We start from the raw sequence: 20,471 nt of genomic DNA, 5'->3' as shown, positions 1-20,471 counted from the left end.
ACACCTGAGCAATAAATGTACATAAAAGTTTATATAATGGAGTTATCTGGGGGTCCTCCTCAAATTTAATGAATCCTGGTGAGTTTAAAAAGGTATGAAGCTCTCTTGTTTTTATCAGATTAAAAGTCCAAAAATGGCAAATTCACACCATAGGATAGAGCCTTTATACAAACAGAACACCATCCATGTTAAGATTGGTTTAGAAATAAAAAAGTAATGACATTTTAAAAGGAAGAAAAATTCATCTTTTCTGACTGTATTAAAGCTAAATGAAGAAAAGTCTGTGATCGGTGGAGAAATTATTCAATATAAATAACCATAACTTCTATATTTCACTACAAATAAAAAAGAAATTGAAATGTAGTCAGTTTATAGTATGGACATGACATTATAATATTCTAAATGAATGAATGAATGAATATTTAATGATTATTTTTTTAATTAATGAATACATAAGTCAGGTAATCATTATGGTGAAAAAAAAATGCTGTAACCTAAAGATTCCGTTAACACAATTAGACACGATATGTTAAAAACTGGCATGTAGGCATGATTAATTCATTAATTATTTATTAATTACTGTTATTAAAATTATAGAATACAAGACAACTCAAAGAAATTATGCAAATGGATCATTCCAGGATTTTGGTACATTTCAGGGGTGGTCACTTCTGAAAATTTGATCTTCAATTTGATCATTTTAGTCACATATTTATTAGCTACAGGTTATAGACCAGGGGTGGCCAACCCCCGGCTCGCGAGCCGCATGTGGCTCTTTGCCTGGTTTCATGTGGCTCCCCAGCTGGTCCGCGGGCTCACCTGCACAAACGGGGCGACACACTGCTACACGTGGTGCACGGTCTAGCGAGCCACTAATACTTTTAAAACCGGCGTAGTGGAAAACACGCATTTGACTGTCTTCACAGCTAATAATTTACACTCGCCACCCCCCCCACCGCTCAACAGATTACACTCGCCCATGTACGATGTGGCTCTTTGCCGTAACACAGTAAGAAAAAGAAAAGTGGCTCTTGGTCTATGACGGGTTGGCCACCCCTGTTATAGACTATCAAAAAGTTTGATTCGTCAAACTCAGGTATGGAAACAGTTTTTTTAAATTAGATGTAATTAGTATGCAGTAACAGGGTTGCGACTAACAGGGTTGCAAATTTAGTCCAAGTTGTGGTCTACCCCAGGAACAGATGCTAACTAACATTTAGCTATACAAGATCAAGGACAAATATGGTTATATAAGTATATAAAGTAAATTTTGACTCTACTCAATATTAGTCTTACAATATGAGGAACAGAGTTGCATTCACTGAGTGACACACACAACGTGGACAAACATATTTGGAAAAAAACCTTGAAAATTGTTTAAGCACTTACCATTTTTCTTGCCATGTGGGCAGGAAATGTGCTTGTGATGCAAATTCCTTTGTGCCAGTAAACAAATATTTTTAACCCTTTCTCTGCCAGATAAAATCAGAATCAGAAATGATTCAGAATCAAAATGACAGAATCGCCTTTGTCATTATAATTTACATTACAATGAAATTTGATTCTACCCCAAGGTGCTTGCCAGTACAGTAAATACACACACAATATAAAACATAAATCTATAAGTTGAGGTAGTGCCACATATACAAATGGTTCGTAGATTGCTTGCGTGATATTTTGAATATTGCACAAGCTATATTACAATGTATGTTACAAATATTGCACATATTACAAATATTGCACATGGGAAGTATTTTACATGGGTTATATTTCACATGGCTTGGGAATTTACATTATTACTGTTATTTACATGTTATTTAGTGCAGTGATGGCTCTTGAGTAGAAGCTGTCCCTGAGCCTACTTGTGTGAGTTTTGTGCGACCTGTACCGTCTGCCTGAGGGTAACAGGTCAAACAGGTGATTACTGGGGTGGGATGAGTCCTGGGTGATGCTGACTGCCCTTCTGAGGTAGTGAGAGGTGGCAATGTCCTCCAGGCTGGGCAGGGAGCAACCAGTGATCCCCTGGGCCGTGTTGATCACCCTCTGCAGCGCCTTTTTGTCTGCCACTGAGCACACTCCGTACCATACCGTGATGCAATACACAAGAATGCTCTCAATGATGGATCTGTAAAAGAGCACCAACAGTTCCCCCTCCATCTTGTTCCTCTTGAGAACTCTCAGGTAGTGGAGTCGCAGCTGGGCTTTCTTCACCACTGTAGTTGTGTTAGCAGACCAGGAGAGGCTGTCTGTGATCTGCACACCCAGGAACCTGATGGAGCTGACCCTTTCCACGCAGACCCCGTTTATGTGAAGCGGGGCTGGGTCAGTCCTGCCCTTCCTGAAGTCCAGAATTAGTTCTTTGGTTTTTTTTAATGTTCAGTGGCAGGTTGTTGGCAGAGCACCACCCGGACAGCTTGTTTATCTCTTCCCTGTAATCCGACCCATCTCTCCGTGAGATGAGCCCGACTACGGTGGTGTCATCTGCAAACTTTATGATGGTGTTAGAAAGATGGGTCGAGGAGCAGTCGTAGGTGTAGAGGGTGAACAGGAGAGGGCTCAGTATACAGCCTTGCGGGGAGCCGATGCTGAGTGAGATGGTGGAGGAGAGGTGGGGGCCTAATTGAACAGACTGTGGGCGTTCTGTGAGAAAATTCTGTATCCACTGGCAGATGGGGGTGGAGATACCCAGAGCCGTGAGTTTGTGTGCCAGAATCTCCGGGATGATGTGGTTGAATGCTGAGCTGAAGTCTAGGAAGTGCATTCTCATGTAGCTCCCCCTATGCTCCAGGTGACTCAGCGCGGTGTGGAGTGTAATGTTTATGGCGGCCTCTGTGGAGCGGTTTGCCTTATAGGCAAACTGATGGGGGTCCAGGTTGGGAGGTAGACAGGCTCTGAGGTGTTTAGAGACCAGTCTTTCAAAGCACTTCATGACTACTGATGTAAGTGCAACAGGCCTGTAGTCATTTGTGCTCTCCACCACAGACTTCTTCGGGACTGGTATAATGATGGAGGACTTGAGGCAAGGTGGAATAATGGCTTGTGACAGGGACATGTTGTATATGCAAGTGAAGACCCCCGCCAGCTGGTCGGTACACGCTTTTAGCACCTTTCCAGGTACTCCGTTGGGGCCAGCTGCCTTCCTGGGATTCACCGCCTTCAGCACACATCTCACTTCATGTTCCTGAAGTGTTACCATGCTTGTGCTACCTGAGAGTGGTGGATGTGCAGTTGTTGTTGCGGCTGGTCTGACTGTGTTGAAGCGGGCAAATAAGCAGTTCAGCTCCTCTGCCATAGAGGCGTCGGTACCAGCGTTGTCCGGATTCCTGCATCTGTAGTTAGTGATGTGGTTTATGCCCCGTCACATCATTCTGTGGTCATTTCCAGCGAAGTGGTCCTCTATCTTCCTTTTATACGCCATCTTGGCCTCCCTGATGCCTCTTCTCAGGTCATCTCTGGCTGTGCTGTACCGGGCCCTGTCCCCCGATTTAAAGGCAGTGTTTCTGCTTTTTAAGAGGGACTGGACTTCGCTGTTCATCCAGGGTTTCTGGTTAGGAAACACCCTGACCTTTTTGTAGATGGTGACAGTGTCAATGCAGTTCTTTATATAAGAGAGTACAGTGTCTGTGTACTCCTGCAGATTGTGGCTGAAGAATAGGTCCCATTCCGTATGAGAACAGCAGTCCTGCAGCTGTGTGAGGGCTCCCTCGGGCCAGGTCTGGATGGTTTTCTGGTGTGGCTTTGTCTGTCTCAGCAGGGGGGTGTAAATGGGGGTGAGCGACAGGCAGAGGTGGTCAGATCCAGCAAGGTGGGGGAGGGTGGTAACTCTGTATGCATGTTTAATGTTTGCGTATTTTCCCCTCTGGTTGCACACTTCACATACTCGACGAACTTCGGGAGCACACACTGTGGTTGGGCCTGATTGAAGTCTCTGGCTACAATACAGACGCCATCCGGATGAGCCAGCAGCTGCTTGTTTACGCAGGCGAGCAGCGCTAAGGGCTATGCTAACATTAGCATCGGGAGCGATGTTAGCGAGCACAATGTCTACTGTGAACTCCCTTGGGAGATAAAAAGGTCTGCATGAGACTGCCATGACCTCTAAATCAGGAGAACAGTAAGAGTCTATAATCCTGCTTCTGCCGCACCACTCACAGTTCACGTAAACACAGAGCCCCCCACCTCTGCTCTTACCGGAGTCGCTGGTTCAACAATCGGGGATCAGTGTGTGTAGCCACGTTTCCGTGATGAGGGAAATACTGCAGTTTCGCACAAAGCTGTTTGTCGCCATTTGTAGCTCCAGCTCATCCATTTTATGAATGATTGATCTTGCGTTTGAGAGGAAGAGACTGGGTAATGCTGGTCTATGAGGTTGTCTGCGTAGCCTAGCCTCAGGGCCTGACCGGCATCCATGCTTTTGTTTCCTGTGTCTCCGCCTCCTCTTACGCTTGCCGGGCAGGCTGGTGATCCACGGAGACCCCGGCGGTCTTGCTATGTCCTCTGGAATGTTGTGTTTTTGATGAAAATTGCTGGTAACAGCCAGATTTTGCCTCAGACCGATGTCTATCAGGTCCTGTCGGCCCAGTTTATGGTTAGCTTTACTAAAAACTATAAACAAACATGACAAAACTAACAAAAACAAGCGCCAGATTGGAGAGCCAAGAGCCGCTGCACCCGTGCGCATCGCCATCTTACTCTCTTATGGTAACAGGGCTGCACGCATGTTGTGGGACACAACTTAATAGTGTAAACATGCAATACAATGTAGACCAAAGAAGTTGTTTTCATAAGTAAAGGAGATGCATTTCAACAATATACAAGGGGAAGTAATTTATTTAGACCTTATTTTAATTGTTAAATTTGGCAAAAGAGTTGGTCACCCAATGTGTGGGACAAGAGAAAACCGCCATTCTTTGAGGTGGTCCAAAGGTATTCGGTCTTTTGAATAATATCTAAAAGAGCTTATTTTCCCCCCAAATTTTACAGTTTGTCTTATAACAAGTACATTGTTAAAAAAATTGTCATTTAGATATTTTGGATATGTACATTTGAAATTTAAGTGGTGGGACATTAAATGTACCAAAATCCTGGAATGACCCAAATAAAGTTTAAAATAATTACAAGTATTATGATTATAGTTAGTTTTATTATATAAAATATTTAATAAATATTTTGTGTTGGTTTATTAGGACATAAATTATGTGCTTTTGTTCATGTATTACGCCTTACGCCGTAAGTTACGGGCAGCCATGATGAACCAGATCATCTGACCACCTGTATCGGCTCAAAAAAAAAAAAAAAAAAAAACCACACTCTTAAATTTCTGATAAAAATGAAACTTCACCAGAATAAAGATAAATAACTGATCTTATCTTGCATCTACCTCTGAAGCTCTTCCGATGTCTGAAATACAGACGGTCCCCGGGTTACAATGTCAATCCGTCATAAATCGATTTTTGGTGTGAATCGGAATGTAAATAACATACTGTACACAGTTATCCTATCCTAACACCTATCCTGACACCGTCCTCCTCGGTCCCGAGCCCCGTAACCGTGTATTCTTCTGCCGCACACACCAAACACCAAGTTCCGTTTACGACGCAGAACCACTTAAGTCCAAACAAGGCTTTATACAGTAAATGGGAGATGTGTTGTAACCACGAAAAATCGTAACCCGAGGATCGCCTGTATGATGTTTATGTCGATTGAATCGGAGCAGTGTCTTCGGCACGACTAAACAAGTTGAAAACATAAACTGACCAAAACAAACTAGACTTAAGGCTGGAGGGAGATAACTTTTGTACGTAATGTCCGAAAATCAGAAGGCGGGATGACCCGCAAGTCAATCAAATGACACAGCCGTCATCCATCCAACGCTGATGAGCGCCAGTGAGAGGATCATATTTCGGCCTCAAAACAGATAGCACACGCATGTGTGTGGTTTAGAATGATTTGATGGGTTTTTTCCCCCAAAAGAATTAAATGATGGAAATCCTTCATGGTGACGGAGAAATTTAACCCAAGCCCTAAACACACCAGTAAACGAGCAAAATCTCGATTCCAGTCCAACAAACTGTAGGTTATGTAGTGGCCAGCTCAATCCCCGGACTTTAATCCGCTACAAAACTTGTGGGATGACATTAAAGATGCCGTTTCTGAGGCAAAACCAAGAACAGCAAATTAATTATGGGATATAGTCAAAGCATCCTGGACTGAAATATCAGTTGACAGGTGCCAGAAGTTGGTTGACTATGCAACACAGATGTGAAGCAGTTCTGAAAAACTGTGGTTATTCACCTAAATATTAGGTTAGTGAGTCACAGGAATGCCAAATCATAAAAAAGGTTTGTAAAGACAAATGCAGACACTGCTATTTTTTTAAACAGCCCAATGTTCATTTTTTGTTATTTTCTGTAGTTTCAAATTATATACATTTCTCTTCATGTGTTGATTTGGAAAACAGTATGCAATGTTCAATGCATGAACATAAAAACTACAATAAAGATTTTGTTCTTAACTCGTGTTTTTAAACACACTGCTATTATTTTGAACACAACAGTATAAATACGGACTTCTAGTGGGCCGCCCAATGGAGGATGGGTTCACTTTTGAGTCTTGGTCCTCCCAAGTGTCTACCTAATCCCTGCCATCTCCAAGTTTTTCCTTACCATTGTCGCCTCTGGCTTGCTCATTAGGGATCTGGACCCATACGATTGTAAAGCTGCTTTGTGATAGTAAAAAGCACTATATAAATAAATTTGAGACTGACTTTGACTTCTACCTGTCCTCCTCAAAATGCTTGAATAGGCTTACAGTTTTTCTCAGTCGATTCGGTTCATTTCTCAGATCAGAATTGAAATTCTCAAAACTACTCATTCAATATCCACATCTCCTTGTCACTTGTGCACATCGTAATTGCATTTCTCATTGTTTTTAATAATTTGCAAATGGACATGGACAATTGTCTGTTGTTTTTTACATTATGTGTTGCTTATGTCATGTTTATCAAAATGTGTTGTACGGATTGTCTGTTGAATTCTTACCCTCCAAAACATTTAGTCTTTAGGTCATCACCTAGGTCAATGTCAATCTCTAAGGCATTATTTTAGATTTTTTTATTTAGTTTATTTATCCTAATTTTATTAAATTGTTTGCAAGTGAACATTCAGTTACAGTAAGAAAGGGACTTTGTGAAGGTTTAGATCAACCAATAGTCTCAACCATAGGTCAGAGGTGCATCTCATGAACCTTTACTGTAATTGGCAAACAATTATAGATGCTAAACACTGCAGTATCACAAAGTCTCATAACGGAAAGATGAGGCCATTTACAGGGTGAACAGCCAAGAAGAGGAGTAAGACTGTGTGGTGTAGAGGGGTTAGACTGTGTAGTGTAGAGGGGTTAGACCAGGGGTGCTCATTACGTCGATCGCGAAGGAATGCGGGTAGATCGCATGACATTAAAAAGTAGTGGATGAATGACAGGATATCGTCCATCTGCTCTGATGGTTGTATATATACACCGCCCCGGTAACTATTTACGTTCGCCAACCCCCCCCCCCCCCCCTTTCAACAATTTGATTTCACCCCCCCACCAACAAATTACACTCGGGGCGAGGTAGATATTTCAGACTTGGTCATCATATAAGTAGCTCGCAACCTGAAAATTTGTGGGCACCCCTGGGTTAGACTGTGTAGTGTAGAGGGGTAAGACTGTGAGGTGTAAGGCTGAGGGGACTTACATGTTTTACATGCAAGTCATGGTCTTACAATGGCTGAAGCTGGTCACTGGGTGCAGCTGAATATTTGAAGAACAACTGTGTCTTCAGTCGTTCAAACATTTCATAGAGAAAACATGTATGTACTGTAATTCAGAAATGTGCTCTCTGCTGTTATGCTGCACAATCATATAAATGCTGACATGTTATTCTTTTTTTTTTGTATTTTTGCATTCTTAGACTAGCTCATAGGGGGCAGAGGTTCTATTTTCACACAACAAGAGGAGGCTGTATGTGCTCAGGTTTTTTTTGAATGTGTAGAATAAGTTTCAAATTTTGCAGTTTTATCAGTTGGTTGTCTGTCTTTTCTGAATTTCAATCAGATTTGTTTTTGTCAACAAATTGCAGTGCAAACAATACAGTCAAACAACATTGCTGTACAAATTTAATTCCAGTCCAATTTCTTGCTATCAGTCTCCCATATACAGTCATGTGTAACTTTGTGTTCCGTGTAAGTTTGTATGTGTGTAACATGTATTTGATGTACAGCGTAAAGAATGTGCAGCGTTCTTGAAATCAAAAGCTTAGCTAGTTTCCATCAGAATATACAGTCTGCACTGACTGACATACTTGCACTGACAACATGACTAAATATTCTGACTGCTTTGTTCATAGGCAATGGCACACAGACTAGATATTCCGATGGCACTGACAAATTGACTGGCCTAAATATTTGATTTTGATGCAAAAACAAAGAATTTTGAGTGAAGTATGTGCTTTTGCAGGTATTTCATTGAGTTTTGCTGTTTGCACTAACTGTTTTGAGAAATGCACTAGTTGTGATGCCAATGTAAATCATGATGTGAGAAATGAACTGAATCGACTGAGAAAAAGTGTAACAAAACATAGGTTGGACTTACATGTGTGGGCTGAGTTCATAGAAGTTTCTGTTGCGATACTCTTCCACCTTGTCTGCAGTGTAGATGGGGAGGGACCTGTAGGGGTTCATGGAGATCACCACACTTCCAATGTATGTCTGCAAATCATGAAGATGGAGAAAAGTAAAGTTTGGGAGGAAAGCAAAAAAGAAAATACTCAACAGGAAGTATATATAAAAAAAGTTACCTAATGAAAAAGCAACTATCTTATGCAAGTACTATGTAAGGACCTATAAGAAGTTCATACTGCAAAATTTTAACATCTATCACAGAGCCCAAAATCAGACACTAATTACACATCCCCACACACTCACAAACACAAAAACAAACCCAATCCAACAGCTGGAGTGTATCAGGAGTGTTAAACTGAGGTAAGTAGGATTAAGACACGAATCTGAAAGAATTTAAATTCCAAATTTTTCTTTCCACAGTCACGCTTGACTTGCTCGCTGGAGGCTTGTACTCTGATATCTGTAAAGCTGCTTTGTGACAACAGCCATTATAAAAAAGCTCTATATAAATACATTTGACTTTGATTTAATATTAACTTAGGCCAGTCGCAGATGAACAAAGTGATCGGAGTGGTCTATAAATGTCAAGAGCATATTATGGTTTATATTGCTTTATTCAGTGGTTCCCAAACTTTTTCTGCTGTGCCCCCCTTTAGTAGATGAGAATATTTTTGCGCCCCCCCTACACCCCCCCCCCCATTGACTAGGGATGTGTTGAAAACTTACAAAAACAATAGGTTCACAACTTTGGTCAAACATGAAAAAAATAAACTGCAATAAACCTTTTAAATGGTTCAAGAATTCTAAATACAATTTAAAATAAAATAAATAAGGAGATGAAATAAGAGAAACAGCAATACATATGCGGCTAGTTTGCAAGCGCAGACATCACGCGGCCAGAAATATGTGTACTGTCTCTTTAACACTAGAAGCGCCAAAGCTCCGGTCATTTGACCGCTGTGACGTCTACTAGAAGCGCCGCCTCTGGTCGACCTAATTATACCTAGAAGCGCCGAGCACCGGTCACTTGACCGCAGTAGCACAAAAAATAATAATATCTTTGCACTGGATCCAATTTCAGAACCCTCATTTCATGACTTTTCCCAGAATTGTCCTTTTAATAAACTAGTATTTTTACATTGTTAAAAGAAACCCTGCACATGCTAGTTTCAATCGATTTCGCTCGTATCTCTGTAATATTGTCGTCGTCGCCTACACTTCAAGACTGTGATTCTCTTTTCTGCCAGCGGGTGTCGCAAAGATTCGTATGTCATTTAATATTTAGTATAACTAAATAAAGATCAATAGTTTTCAAAACTAAATTATTCAAAGTTCAAACTGATTATTGTGTAAAGACAAAACGGAATTCGTCCGTTGAACGAAAGTGAAAGTGTTTCACTTTCCAAAGTCTTAAAATATATACTTTATTTATTAATATTATTTAATATATACTATATATAAGTTTACATCAATGGTTTTCAAACCGTGAGAGCGTCTTGCTTTGCCTAATAAATGCTTTAGTAGTTTGCAGGAATTCTGCGAATGGTAATTAGCCTACTTATCAAGTCAATATCTCAAAGAAATGATCTCTCGGGTATAATCCCTCTTCGCCAGGGCTAGCTGTTAGATACATACATTATGTATGGCTGCTTTTGACACACTGGCATTACAAAAGAATTAAGCAGAATGCAAGTTACGTATGTAAATGCATACCTTTGCGAGCGAAACTGAGATGATGGCATGGGCGGTGCTGTTATGAACACTTTATTCACAATAGCATTCATGAGGCAACGTGAGCTATAAATTCGTCGGGACGCGGCTACACAGTTTGAGTGAAAACTCTGCTTGGGCGATCGAACAGCAACACAGTTTGCTTGAAAGCTCGGTTTTGGCGTTTGAACAGCAACATAGTTTGCGTGACTCCTCGGTTTGGGCGTTTGAACAGCAACACAGTCTGTGTTCTACAACCTCCAAAACCTGGCTGTAATTAATAAATATTGTTCAAACAGTGCATGAACATTAACCACAGCGGTGGAGGTTTATTCTCAAGTTCACAATTCACTACATAAATGTAACTTAATTTGAGGTGGGGAACGAAACTTATGCAATATACGCTAAAGAGAGACGGGATGCACCCGTTGTTGGCCTGTAGCTGTGTTCTACAACCTCCAAAACCTGGCTGTAATTAATAAATATTGTTCAAACAGTGCATGAACATTAACCACAGCGGTGGAGGTTTATTCTCAAGTTCACAATTCACTACATAAATGGAACTTAATTTGAGGTGGTGAACGAAACTTATGCAATATACGCTAAAGAGAGACGGGATGCACCCGTTGTTGGCCTGTAGCTGTGTTCTACAACCTCCAAAACCTGGCTGTAATTAATAAATATTGTTCAAACAGTGCATGAACATTAACCACAGCGGCGGAGGTTTATTCTCAAGTTCACAATTCACTACATAAATGGAACTTAATTTGAGGTGGTGAACGAAACTTGTGCAATATACGCTAAAGAGAGACGGGATGCACCCGTTGTTGGCCTGTAGCTGTGTTCTACAACCTCCAAAACCTGGCTGTAATTAATAAATATTGTTCAAACAGTGCATGAACATTAACCACAGCGGCAGAGGTTTATTCTCAAGTTCACAATTCACTACATAAATGGAACTTAATTTGAGGTGGGGAACGAAACTTATGCAATATACGATACATGTAAATCACCGAATGGTGATAACGCTCGGTGATAACACGGTCGTTAGGACGTGGGATCCCACATCGGCTATTCACCGATCAAACACCTCATTTGAAACGGCAACACAATACGGCAAGATAAAAAAGTGAACATTAGAGAGGACAGAGGCAACTATATTCGTGAAGCCATCCGTATCATTTTAATAATTTTGCGTTTTGTTACGCAAAGGTACATAGCCTACCTTTTATAATGATATTTTTGTAATTATTTTGCCTATTTATGCTTTTTGTTCTTTGTCTAACACAAAACATTATAGACATTTATTTGTAGATTTGTTATGTTCACCATAGCCTACAATTCACTAACATACACAACTTTTAGACATTAAAACTTGAAATGGCGTAACATTGAGTATACAAACAAACTTGCTTTAGCTCGGTCTACGGGCTTCACTTTGCTACTCTGAGTATCGAACAAGCTTTTTGTGGATGTGGGGGTGGAAGGCTGCAGCGCAGTCTGTAGCATTAGCAAGACAAAAGACGTGAACGCTTCACAGTGGGGGTGCGGGCCAGTGGGTTAGTGGTGTGGCGAACGTACATGATAATATAGTGACATATATGCCAACAGAATAACACACAGACAAATAAGCAAACTATTACACTAACCATGCAAACTATTACACTAACCAAGAAACAAAACTGAAACTATATTTTGCATTTACGTTTTCGCACAAACCAGGAAATGCAATATGAAACTAAACAAAACTGACAATGGGAAAGCTACTGAGAACAAGGTCACAAGGCACTGATTCTAAAAGGTTTAGTCACATTAATTTGTTAACATATTGACGTTACGTGCAAATGTCACCATTACGAATATTTTGTTTGGGCGGCTCATTCTTCCTTTTGTGCAAAACGCCATCTAGCGTTAATTATGTGTCAGTACCAGCTCCCCTGTGTAAAGACTCAGCGGTCTTTTGACCGCCCGAGGCGCGCTTTAAGTAGGTGAAAACAACACGGCGCTAGTAGGAGGTGGTGAAATCGGTCAGATGACCGGCCCTCCGCGCTTCTAGGTATAAGTATGTAAATGAGGCGCGGCGCTTCTAGTGTTAAGGGAGCGAGTTGAGCGCGCGTATGGAATATTGTTTTTTTAGCTTTCTGCCGTAGACCGAGTCAGACCAATGCTCTTTAATTTATTCCTGTAAGTAACGCATTAAATGAGCTTTGGACAACTCACCAGTTCATGTATGAACAGTGAAGTATTGCTGGAGCCCAGGTTTATTTTGGTCAACCAGCAAATAAACGGACTAAGTGGAATACCACCAGCGCGAGTATTAAGGTTGAACTAACTCCGAAAAGTAAGCAATACAAGCATAGAATTAGACTGAATAGATCTGTTTTATGAATCGGTCACATTGTCCCCGATACCCGATCTAGAATTTTTTCAGATATTAATATCGGAATCGGTGCATCCCTAATATTGACACATGTGCACGTTTTACTTTCAAGCTCCGCGCCCCCCCTGCAATAGCTCCGCGCCCCACCTAGGGGGCACGCCCCCCACTTTGGGAACCACTGGCTTTATTACTTTGCTATTTTCCCTTTCTCTCCTCATCCAATTAAATTGCCATTTGACATCGATTTATATTAAGATTGTGATTCTAGTTTTAGTATGTTAGAGACCCATAACCCACCTACCTTCAATTATGTGTGTTGCACAAGTCTCTAAGCTAAAGACAGTCCTCTCTCATAGCAAAACAGTCCACACCCTGCTATGTAGACATGGATGGCATGAGGAAGACTTTACAAATGGGAGCAAAAAACTAATTAGAAGGTTGGATGTAGAAACACAGTCAGCATCCATTGTGCACATGCCACCTGATATATGCACTTAATTACATGACTACAGCTCTGTGTATTATTATTACATGACTACAGCTCTGTGCATTCCTATTCTTATATGGACTTAAACACACACACCAATTCAAACCTCCTTCTGCTTCACATAATGACAGAGAGTATGATTTCATTTCTTTGAAGGTTTTATATAAAGATCACAATGACAGGGAGTCGATGTAACTGTTAGCATTAGCTCTTTCCTACAAAGATAGAAATAATGGCATTACCAGAGGTATTAATATGGGGCTTCACTGGAACTGGTCTTAAAGCCTGAAAAACAGCCCAAGACCATTATACATCTTCCACCAAAGTTACTTTTGGCCCTTCAAATTCCAGTAAATAGAATTCTTCTGGCATCAGCCAATTACAGATTCATCCAGCATAGTGTCACCTAGTGAAGTTTTAATCATGCAATAAAAACATGTTTCCAGTTCTCTGGAGTGTTGTGGTGGTGTTTGCCTTGTGTACAACTGTTCAGCCATGATAATCCATTCATGAATTTCCTAACATGCAATCTTTGTTGTGACATTTCCATGGGCAGTTCAGAACATTGTAGCGATGAAACAGAAGCACTTTACATGAAAACTCAGCTCTACAGTACAACCAATGTTTCACTGCAAATTTTGCATGGCTATCGGCTCGATTGTATTTATAATATATAATTGAACTAAACTGTAAAAATCAAAATTATATCAGACAAAAATGCTGTCAACAGGAACCGAAATTATTTGTTTGTAACAAAGTTAAGGGTTGAAGATAACTTCTAGACTTGGAAGAGAATAATTCAACTCCTAATTCATAAAGAAAATAAAACACGATTTAAAACTTTTTATATAATTTAAATTGTAGTATCAATTGTAGCATTTAAAAAGAATTTAATATATGTATTAAAGACAATTTTATAAAAATGTATTACAATTTAAGATGAAGGTGTATTGATTAGATCAGGAGTGGCCAACCTGCGGCTCGGGAGCCGCATGCAGCTCTTTGCCTGGTTTCATGCGGCTCCCCAGCCGGTCCTCTCACCTGCACAAATGGTCTGTGTCGTGGCCCGGTTACCTCATCAGCTCTGAGGGCGACACACTGCTACATCTTTGTGCTGCGCGGTTTGTTTAGAAGCCTAGCAAGCCGCAAATACTTTTAAAATCGGCGTAGTGGAAAACGCATTTGTCTTCACACGCTCACACGAGTTACTAATTCGCCAAGTACTGGCGATCAATCGATCGCGATATAATACCTATTTTTTGTCCATTACACCCCCCCCCCCCCCCCAGTCAACAATTTACATGCCCATGTATGATGTGGCTCTTTGCCGTAACACAGTAAAAAAAAAGTGGCTCTTGGGTTGGCCACCCCTGGATTAGATAATATTTTGTGTTTGGAAAGTGAGATAAAATGTGCAATGATAGGACTATATGGGTGAGCTGGTCAGTATATAATAAGATGGCTGAGGTCACTTAACTAGCACTACTGGCAGCCTAAACCAAAACCAGTAAATATTAAATCAGGACATTTTGAGCTTAGTGGAAAATTTGGGGTTTGCAGACAGACTGTGTAAAACTGATTATTATTGGTAGTGGCAAGCCCCTCCTTTTGTTCATAATTACATGTAAATTAAACAAACTACTGGTAAACAGAATATTACAAACTACACTTTGATTCAAACATGTCAATAATCACTCTGAAGAAGCTGTAGAGTTCAGTGACCAGGACTGGAATGAAGGTATTACAGAAAACATGCTAAAATAGAAAGAAAAAGAAAAACACAGAGCAACATGCTTTAGTCTTAGCTTTGGACAATATGGGGAAAATTTATATCATGATATTGATATGAACAATATAAAAGCCACAGATTGCCCACAAAAGATGTATCTACCTACAAATGTCTGAAAAACGAATGTCAAGTAAAACTTTCTGCTATATTTACTTTAGAAATAAATAATAAATCAACGTCAGCCTTTTATTTGTATTCAGCCTTCATATATGAACATGAAGCACATCACCGTCAAATAAACAAACTTGTCGGATTTGTCAATATTAATATCTTCAACCACAGCCACAGAATTTGTTTTTACCCTTTTATCATCAATTACGTCTGCTTTAGTATGGCTCGCCGAAGCTCATTCAGTCACATTTGTATTGCGGTCAGCATGTTGGAGCCAAACCATAACTAGCATAGGCTGCTGTTGCTGAGCAACGTGGTGAACGTCATCAATTACTGAATGCAAGGAACCAATGGCAGCACCCTGTTATGAACATTGTAATGTTGTAAATAGCGTTTACCTAAATATTGAAAATGTGTTTCAAAATCATATCACCGTTATTGAAACATTTTCTATTGCGATATATTGTCCAGTTATGGCGAGTTATTGTCCAGCCCTATTTATTCTTCTAAAGAAAATCCACTTTTCATAGACAGTGACGCAAAGCAAAATGCCAAAGCAACACAAGAGTGGTTAAACATCAAAGGGTGAATTTGCAATATTAATATTATTGCAAAAGTAAAATAATTTTATAAAAATAAAAACCAGACTCCAATCTAATCAAGAATATGTGTCAGTATTTAAAAATTGGTCTAGCGAGGGCTCTTTCGATTCAGCGGCTGAATGAGTAGGACATGAAAGGACGTGGGGGAGCATGACAGAACAATGAAAGAATGCCAGTGTTCACTTCCTCTCCACTCTTCTCTTTCTTTAAATAGCATACAGTCTAACCAAACAGTGAATAGGACAAGAGTTAAACTTACACACTGACAATTGTGTACACAATTGTTCTTTCTGCAAGAATAATCTAGCCTCTTAATGTTGATGATGAGCACTCACATAGATCTCATTGTGACTGAAGCGCTTTCGTAGGTTGTCAATTAAGGTTTCCTCTGACAGCGGTTCAAGAAGGACCATGTCTCCCACCCCTATCATGTTGTCAAGAAGTGATGTCTTGACCTCCATTTTGGACATGATATGTCCCTGCAAAGACAAAAAACAAAAAACATCCAATATATCCATACAATGCACATTTACAAATGCCGACACTTAGCCTACTGACCCAGACCATAACATTTCAAGGAATGAAATAGTGTTCTATTTAATGCAACTCAATTTTAGTTGACTTGAACTGACTTGAACTACACGGGTTCTAAATATGGCCAGTGCAAATAAACTAACAGAACATGTTTACACAGCAGTAGTTGGGACCACATGAGACTTTATTCAACCAGTTGGTCCACGTTCAGTTCAGAACACCATTGACTTTAGAATTCCACAGGGAATTATGTAACGAAGGAACCCTGTATCTGCTCACTGCCTCTTCTTGGACATTTATATTTGAGGATCTTGAAATTCCTCTTATGAGTTAAAATAAAGGGTCACACCATTTACTGCAGTGGTTACAGAATTCAATTCATATAAGGATATTCCCCAACAACTCCCTAACTAACAAGGTTAAAATCCAGAAACAAGACCACAGTCCTTTCCTTCCTGAAGGTGATAACTTGAATTATAATTCAATAATTTGACATGTAAGATACGCAAGACAACATTCAATATTATCGTTTCCAGTCACATAAGAAGTTATAAATAGAAATAGAAAGGTGGGGTGGACAAGGTGTGTTGTAAATATGTGTTATATAGAGCATTAGAGACAAATACATTGTCATGTATGTCCTGAGACAAAGGAATTCCTGGGGTGTCTTATTTGGAAAGAAATCTTAACACACCTATTAAGCTAGTCATATGAGATTGCTAAAGACACCAATATATTAAATCACACATGATAATTTCTTGTGTTTTCCTATTTAGTATATGATCTACTTCCAAATGGATGAGAACAGAGATACAACAGAACACAACTTATCAGGATAAATGATGGCTTGGCAGGAAGGAACAACACTATGGATCACAGACTGCGAGCTTTGCTAGGCAGACTACGGCTTCTACAGACACCGGAGTGGCGGAGCAGAGGTCAGTGGACAAAGGCCAAGAGGAGACGGTGTACGCGAAAGCAGAAACGGGGCAAACGCTCTGGGGTGCTAGCGCGGCTAAAGGCTAATGCTAACAGGCCCCCAATCCCATCTGTTTTCCTGGCCAATGTACGCTCTCTGGACAACAAAATGGATCTGCTGCGGCTGAGGATGACCGTCTCGGAGGAGTTTAGGAACTGTTCTGTGCTGTGTCTCACGGAGACCTGGCTGAACGGGAGCATGCCGGACTCAGCCTTCCAGCTCAACAGACTGCAGCTCTTCCGAGCGGACCGTGACCAGTGGTCGGGGAAATCACGTGGAGGCGGCGTTTGTCTCTACGTAAACAAAGGTTGGTGCACAACCTGTGTGTTTACAAACAGTATTTGTTCTGAAGCAACAGAACAGCTTACTGTGAAGTGTCGACCACATTATCTGCCTCGCGAGTTTACGGCGGTGTTAATCGTTTATCGTAGCTGTATACATAAGACTAGGGTTGTCCCGATCCGATATTTGGATCGGATCGGCCGCCGATATTAGCAAAAAATGCGTATCAGTATCAGATCGGCAGGCACGAGAAAATGCCGATCCATACTCCCGATCCAGTTTTTTTTTTTTTTTTTAAGTCCGATCCGGGTTTTCCAGCGCACCCATTTAGATAATCCATTCCAGTTTTTGCTGTGGTTTTGCCAGTGAGAGTTTTTCCAGCACACCTTCAGCACACAAGCATAGCGTCTCCCCAATTTAGCTCCGCGGCATCTCCTAACCATTAGGACCGCCGTGTATATTTGAAGTTATCTGTAAAAATGTCAGTTGTGTATAGGGCTGCCACGATTAGTCAACTAGTCACGATTATGTCGACTATTAAAATAGTCGACGACTAATTTAATAGTCGATGCGTCGTGTTTTTTTTTTTTTCTGTCCATACTGCTGCGGTCGCGTCTGCCTTTCTGTCCCTAACGCACATGCGCAGTAGTGGAAACCGAGGTAGACAGTGGACGATATCCCAGGACATTATACAGACTGGTATCATGGCTACCCGGCTACGGAACTCAAAAGTGTGGGATCATTTTCCGTAACCGGGTTCCGAAACGCGTGCAATATCTGCAAGGCAGAACTTTCCTTCCACGGCAGCACAACCGCCATGTACGAGCACCTGAAGCATGTTGTGGCTTATTATGACAATGATGAAGAGGGACCGTCATCTCTGTAATCTAAATCGCTAGTTAGCTGCTAACATTACCGTAAACAGAGTGCTAACTATGTACTTACTTATCGTGGTAACTGTAAAAGATAACATTAGTGATGGCGATTTGTTTCATTAGCCTTAGCACGCATTCGTCTGTTTTCTGTAACGTCAGTGAGACCAAAACTTTATTTTTGTGAATAATTCCTTAGTTTCAGGTACCTACCTAATTTGATTTATATGTAGCTACGTTTGATGCCAGAGACAAATGAAAGAAAGAAAAACCTAAAAAAAAAAAATTCTTTATTATTGTATTTATTTTTGCATTGTTTAAGCCAGTGCCTTATACTTATTTTAATAATTGTTGCAACAAGTTGCATATTTCATTAAAGGTTTAATGAACTATGATCTTAATTGTTTTTATTTTTAGCTGAAATCTAATGATTATATAATAGCAGTTGCATTCTAGTGTCATAAGCTGTATGTTTTATATTCAATTAACGCACGATCCGATTAGTCGACTAATCATAAAAATTAATCGGTGATTAGTCAACTATAAAAATAATCGTTTGTGGCAGCCCTAGTTGCGTGTGATTATTTTACCTTAAAGGATGACAAAGATGAAGAGGTAGAGTGCAACATATGCCACAGTAAAGTCAAGCGTGGTGGTAAAGCTGTAAGAACTTTAATACAACCAATCTAATCAAGCATTTAGCGAAATACCACCATAAACAACATGACGAGTTTCTAAAGAAAACCGAAGACAAAAAGAAAGGTCCTACACAACTAACACTGGCAGAAACGTTTGAATTGAAGGGAGTGTATAGATGGGGATGGAGCAGCAAAGTGTGGAGTAGCAGGCATTTTGCTTTTAATTAGTTTACGACATGTACACGGATTTTTTTTAAGCTTTGGTTTACACTTGTTCAAAAGCACTGATGGATGTTAATGTTAATAGAATATTTGTTAATAGACTATTTTCCACTCAGGTTGTGTGTTTTGCTTTTTTAATATAATTTACAATATTATTTGCACTTGTGGCTTTTTAATCCTTGGTTTACTGATCCTATTTCTGTTTGTTATTTAATATTTTGTCTATTTTGAGTTTATTAATTGCTAAATAAACAGGTCAGTTTCTCCTTACCAACCACTGTGTATTATTCAACCACACCTAATTCAGCTGGCTACTTGTTATCAAGAATAAAACGCTTTTCAACATGAGTTTGACAACAAAGTAAGTTGGCTAAATAACTTTAATACATGCTCGGATAGATCGGTATCGGCCGATATCGGTATCAGAAGTGCAAATAAATATTGATCTGTCGGATCGGAAGTTCAAAAAGCTGGATCGGGACATCCCTACATAAGACCGGATGCTAATGCTAACTACATGCTGAAGGAGCTACACGACAACATCAGCTCACTTCAGCACAAGCATCCTGAGGCTTTTTTTTCTGTGGTGGCTGGGGACTTTAACCACGTAAACCTGTCCGACACTCTACCAGGGCTTCACCAGCATGTGAATATCCCAATGAGGGGGAACAACACTCTTGACCGGGTTTACACCAGCCAAAGAAACACATATGGCGCATTTCCACTAGGGCCTACTTGGCGCGGTACGGTTCGATTCACGACGGTTTGTGAGTGTTTCCATTAGTACCAGGTCCCAGTTAGCCGGCCCCTTCGGGTACTATTTTCGTACCGACTCGCTCGAGGTTCTAACCGTTCCGAAGCGGTACAGTTCTGTGATGTGGAGGAACAGCATGACACGGATTGGCCAGGGAGTGTCGTCACAGGTTGCGTCAGGAGAGCGACTCCTCCGCTATGCTATGGACTCCTCAGCCATTTTTAAAACCCAAGGAGCGAAGTCTGTTCCCTGGTCAAACGCCGAGGTACAAACCTTTCTGTTAATAATCAGCGATCAAAAAATCCAGGGCGAACTGGACGGGGCCACTAGAAATGTAAAGGTTTTTAGCGAGGTTTCCGCGCTAATGGCCACTCATGGCTACCAGCGGTCCGTTCAGCAGTGCCGGTCGGTCCAAGCTAAAAAAGCTTAAAAGCGTTTACCGGGCAGT

At 40.6% G+C, this 20,471-nt stretch overlaps 1 protein-coding gene across 5 annotated transcripts in view; it reads right to left on the bottom strand.

Moving 5' to 3' along the window:
• Window positions 1–20,471, bottom strand: part of myo1b (myosin IB) — a 151,923-nt gene that overhangs the window by 117,278 nt on the left and 14,174 nt on the right. For 2 of the 5 annotated variants that reach the window (XM_076985298.1, XM_076985299.1), the window contains exons 2-3: window positions 16,078–16,221; window positions 8,635–8,750 (exon numbers count right to left, since the gene is read on the bottom strand). In XM_076985298.1, the coding sequence (XP_076841413.1) occupies window positions 8,635–8,750; window positions 16,078–16,212 (251 nt within the window). In that variant the 5' untranslated portion in view covers window positions 16,213–16,221. Of the gene's footprint in view, window positions 1–8,634; window positions 8,751–16,077; window positions 16,222–20,471 lie in introns of those variants that run through there. The other 3 variants (XM_076985301.1, XM_076985302.1, XM_076985300.1) reach the window with 2 other exon arrangements.

Source organism: Brachyhypopomus gauderio, unplaced genomic scaffold (genome assembly GCF_052324685.1).
Source record: "Brachyhypopomus gauderio isolate BG-103 unplaced genomic scaffold, BGAUD_0.2 sc40, whole genome shotgun sequence".
NCBI classification, from domain to species: Eukaryota; Metazoa; Chordata; class Actinopteri; order Gymnotiformes; family Hypopomidae; genus Brachyhypopomus; species Brachyhypopomus gauderio.
Note: the sequence above shows the minus strand (reverse complement) of the source record. Positions and strands in the feature narration are given on the sequence as shown.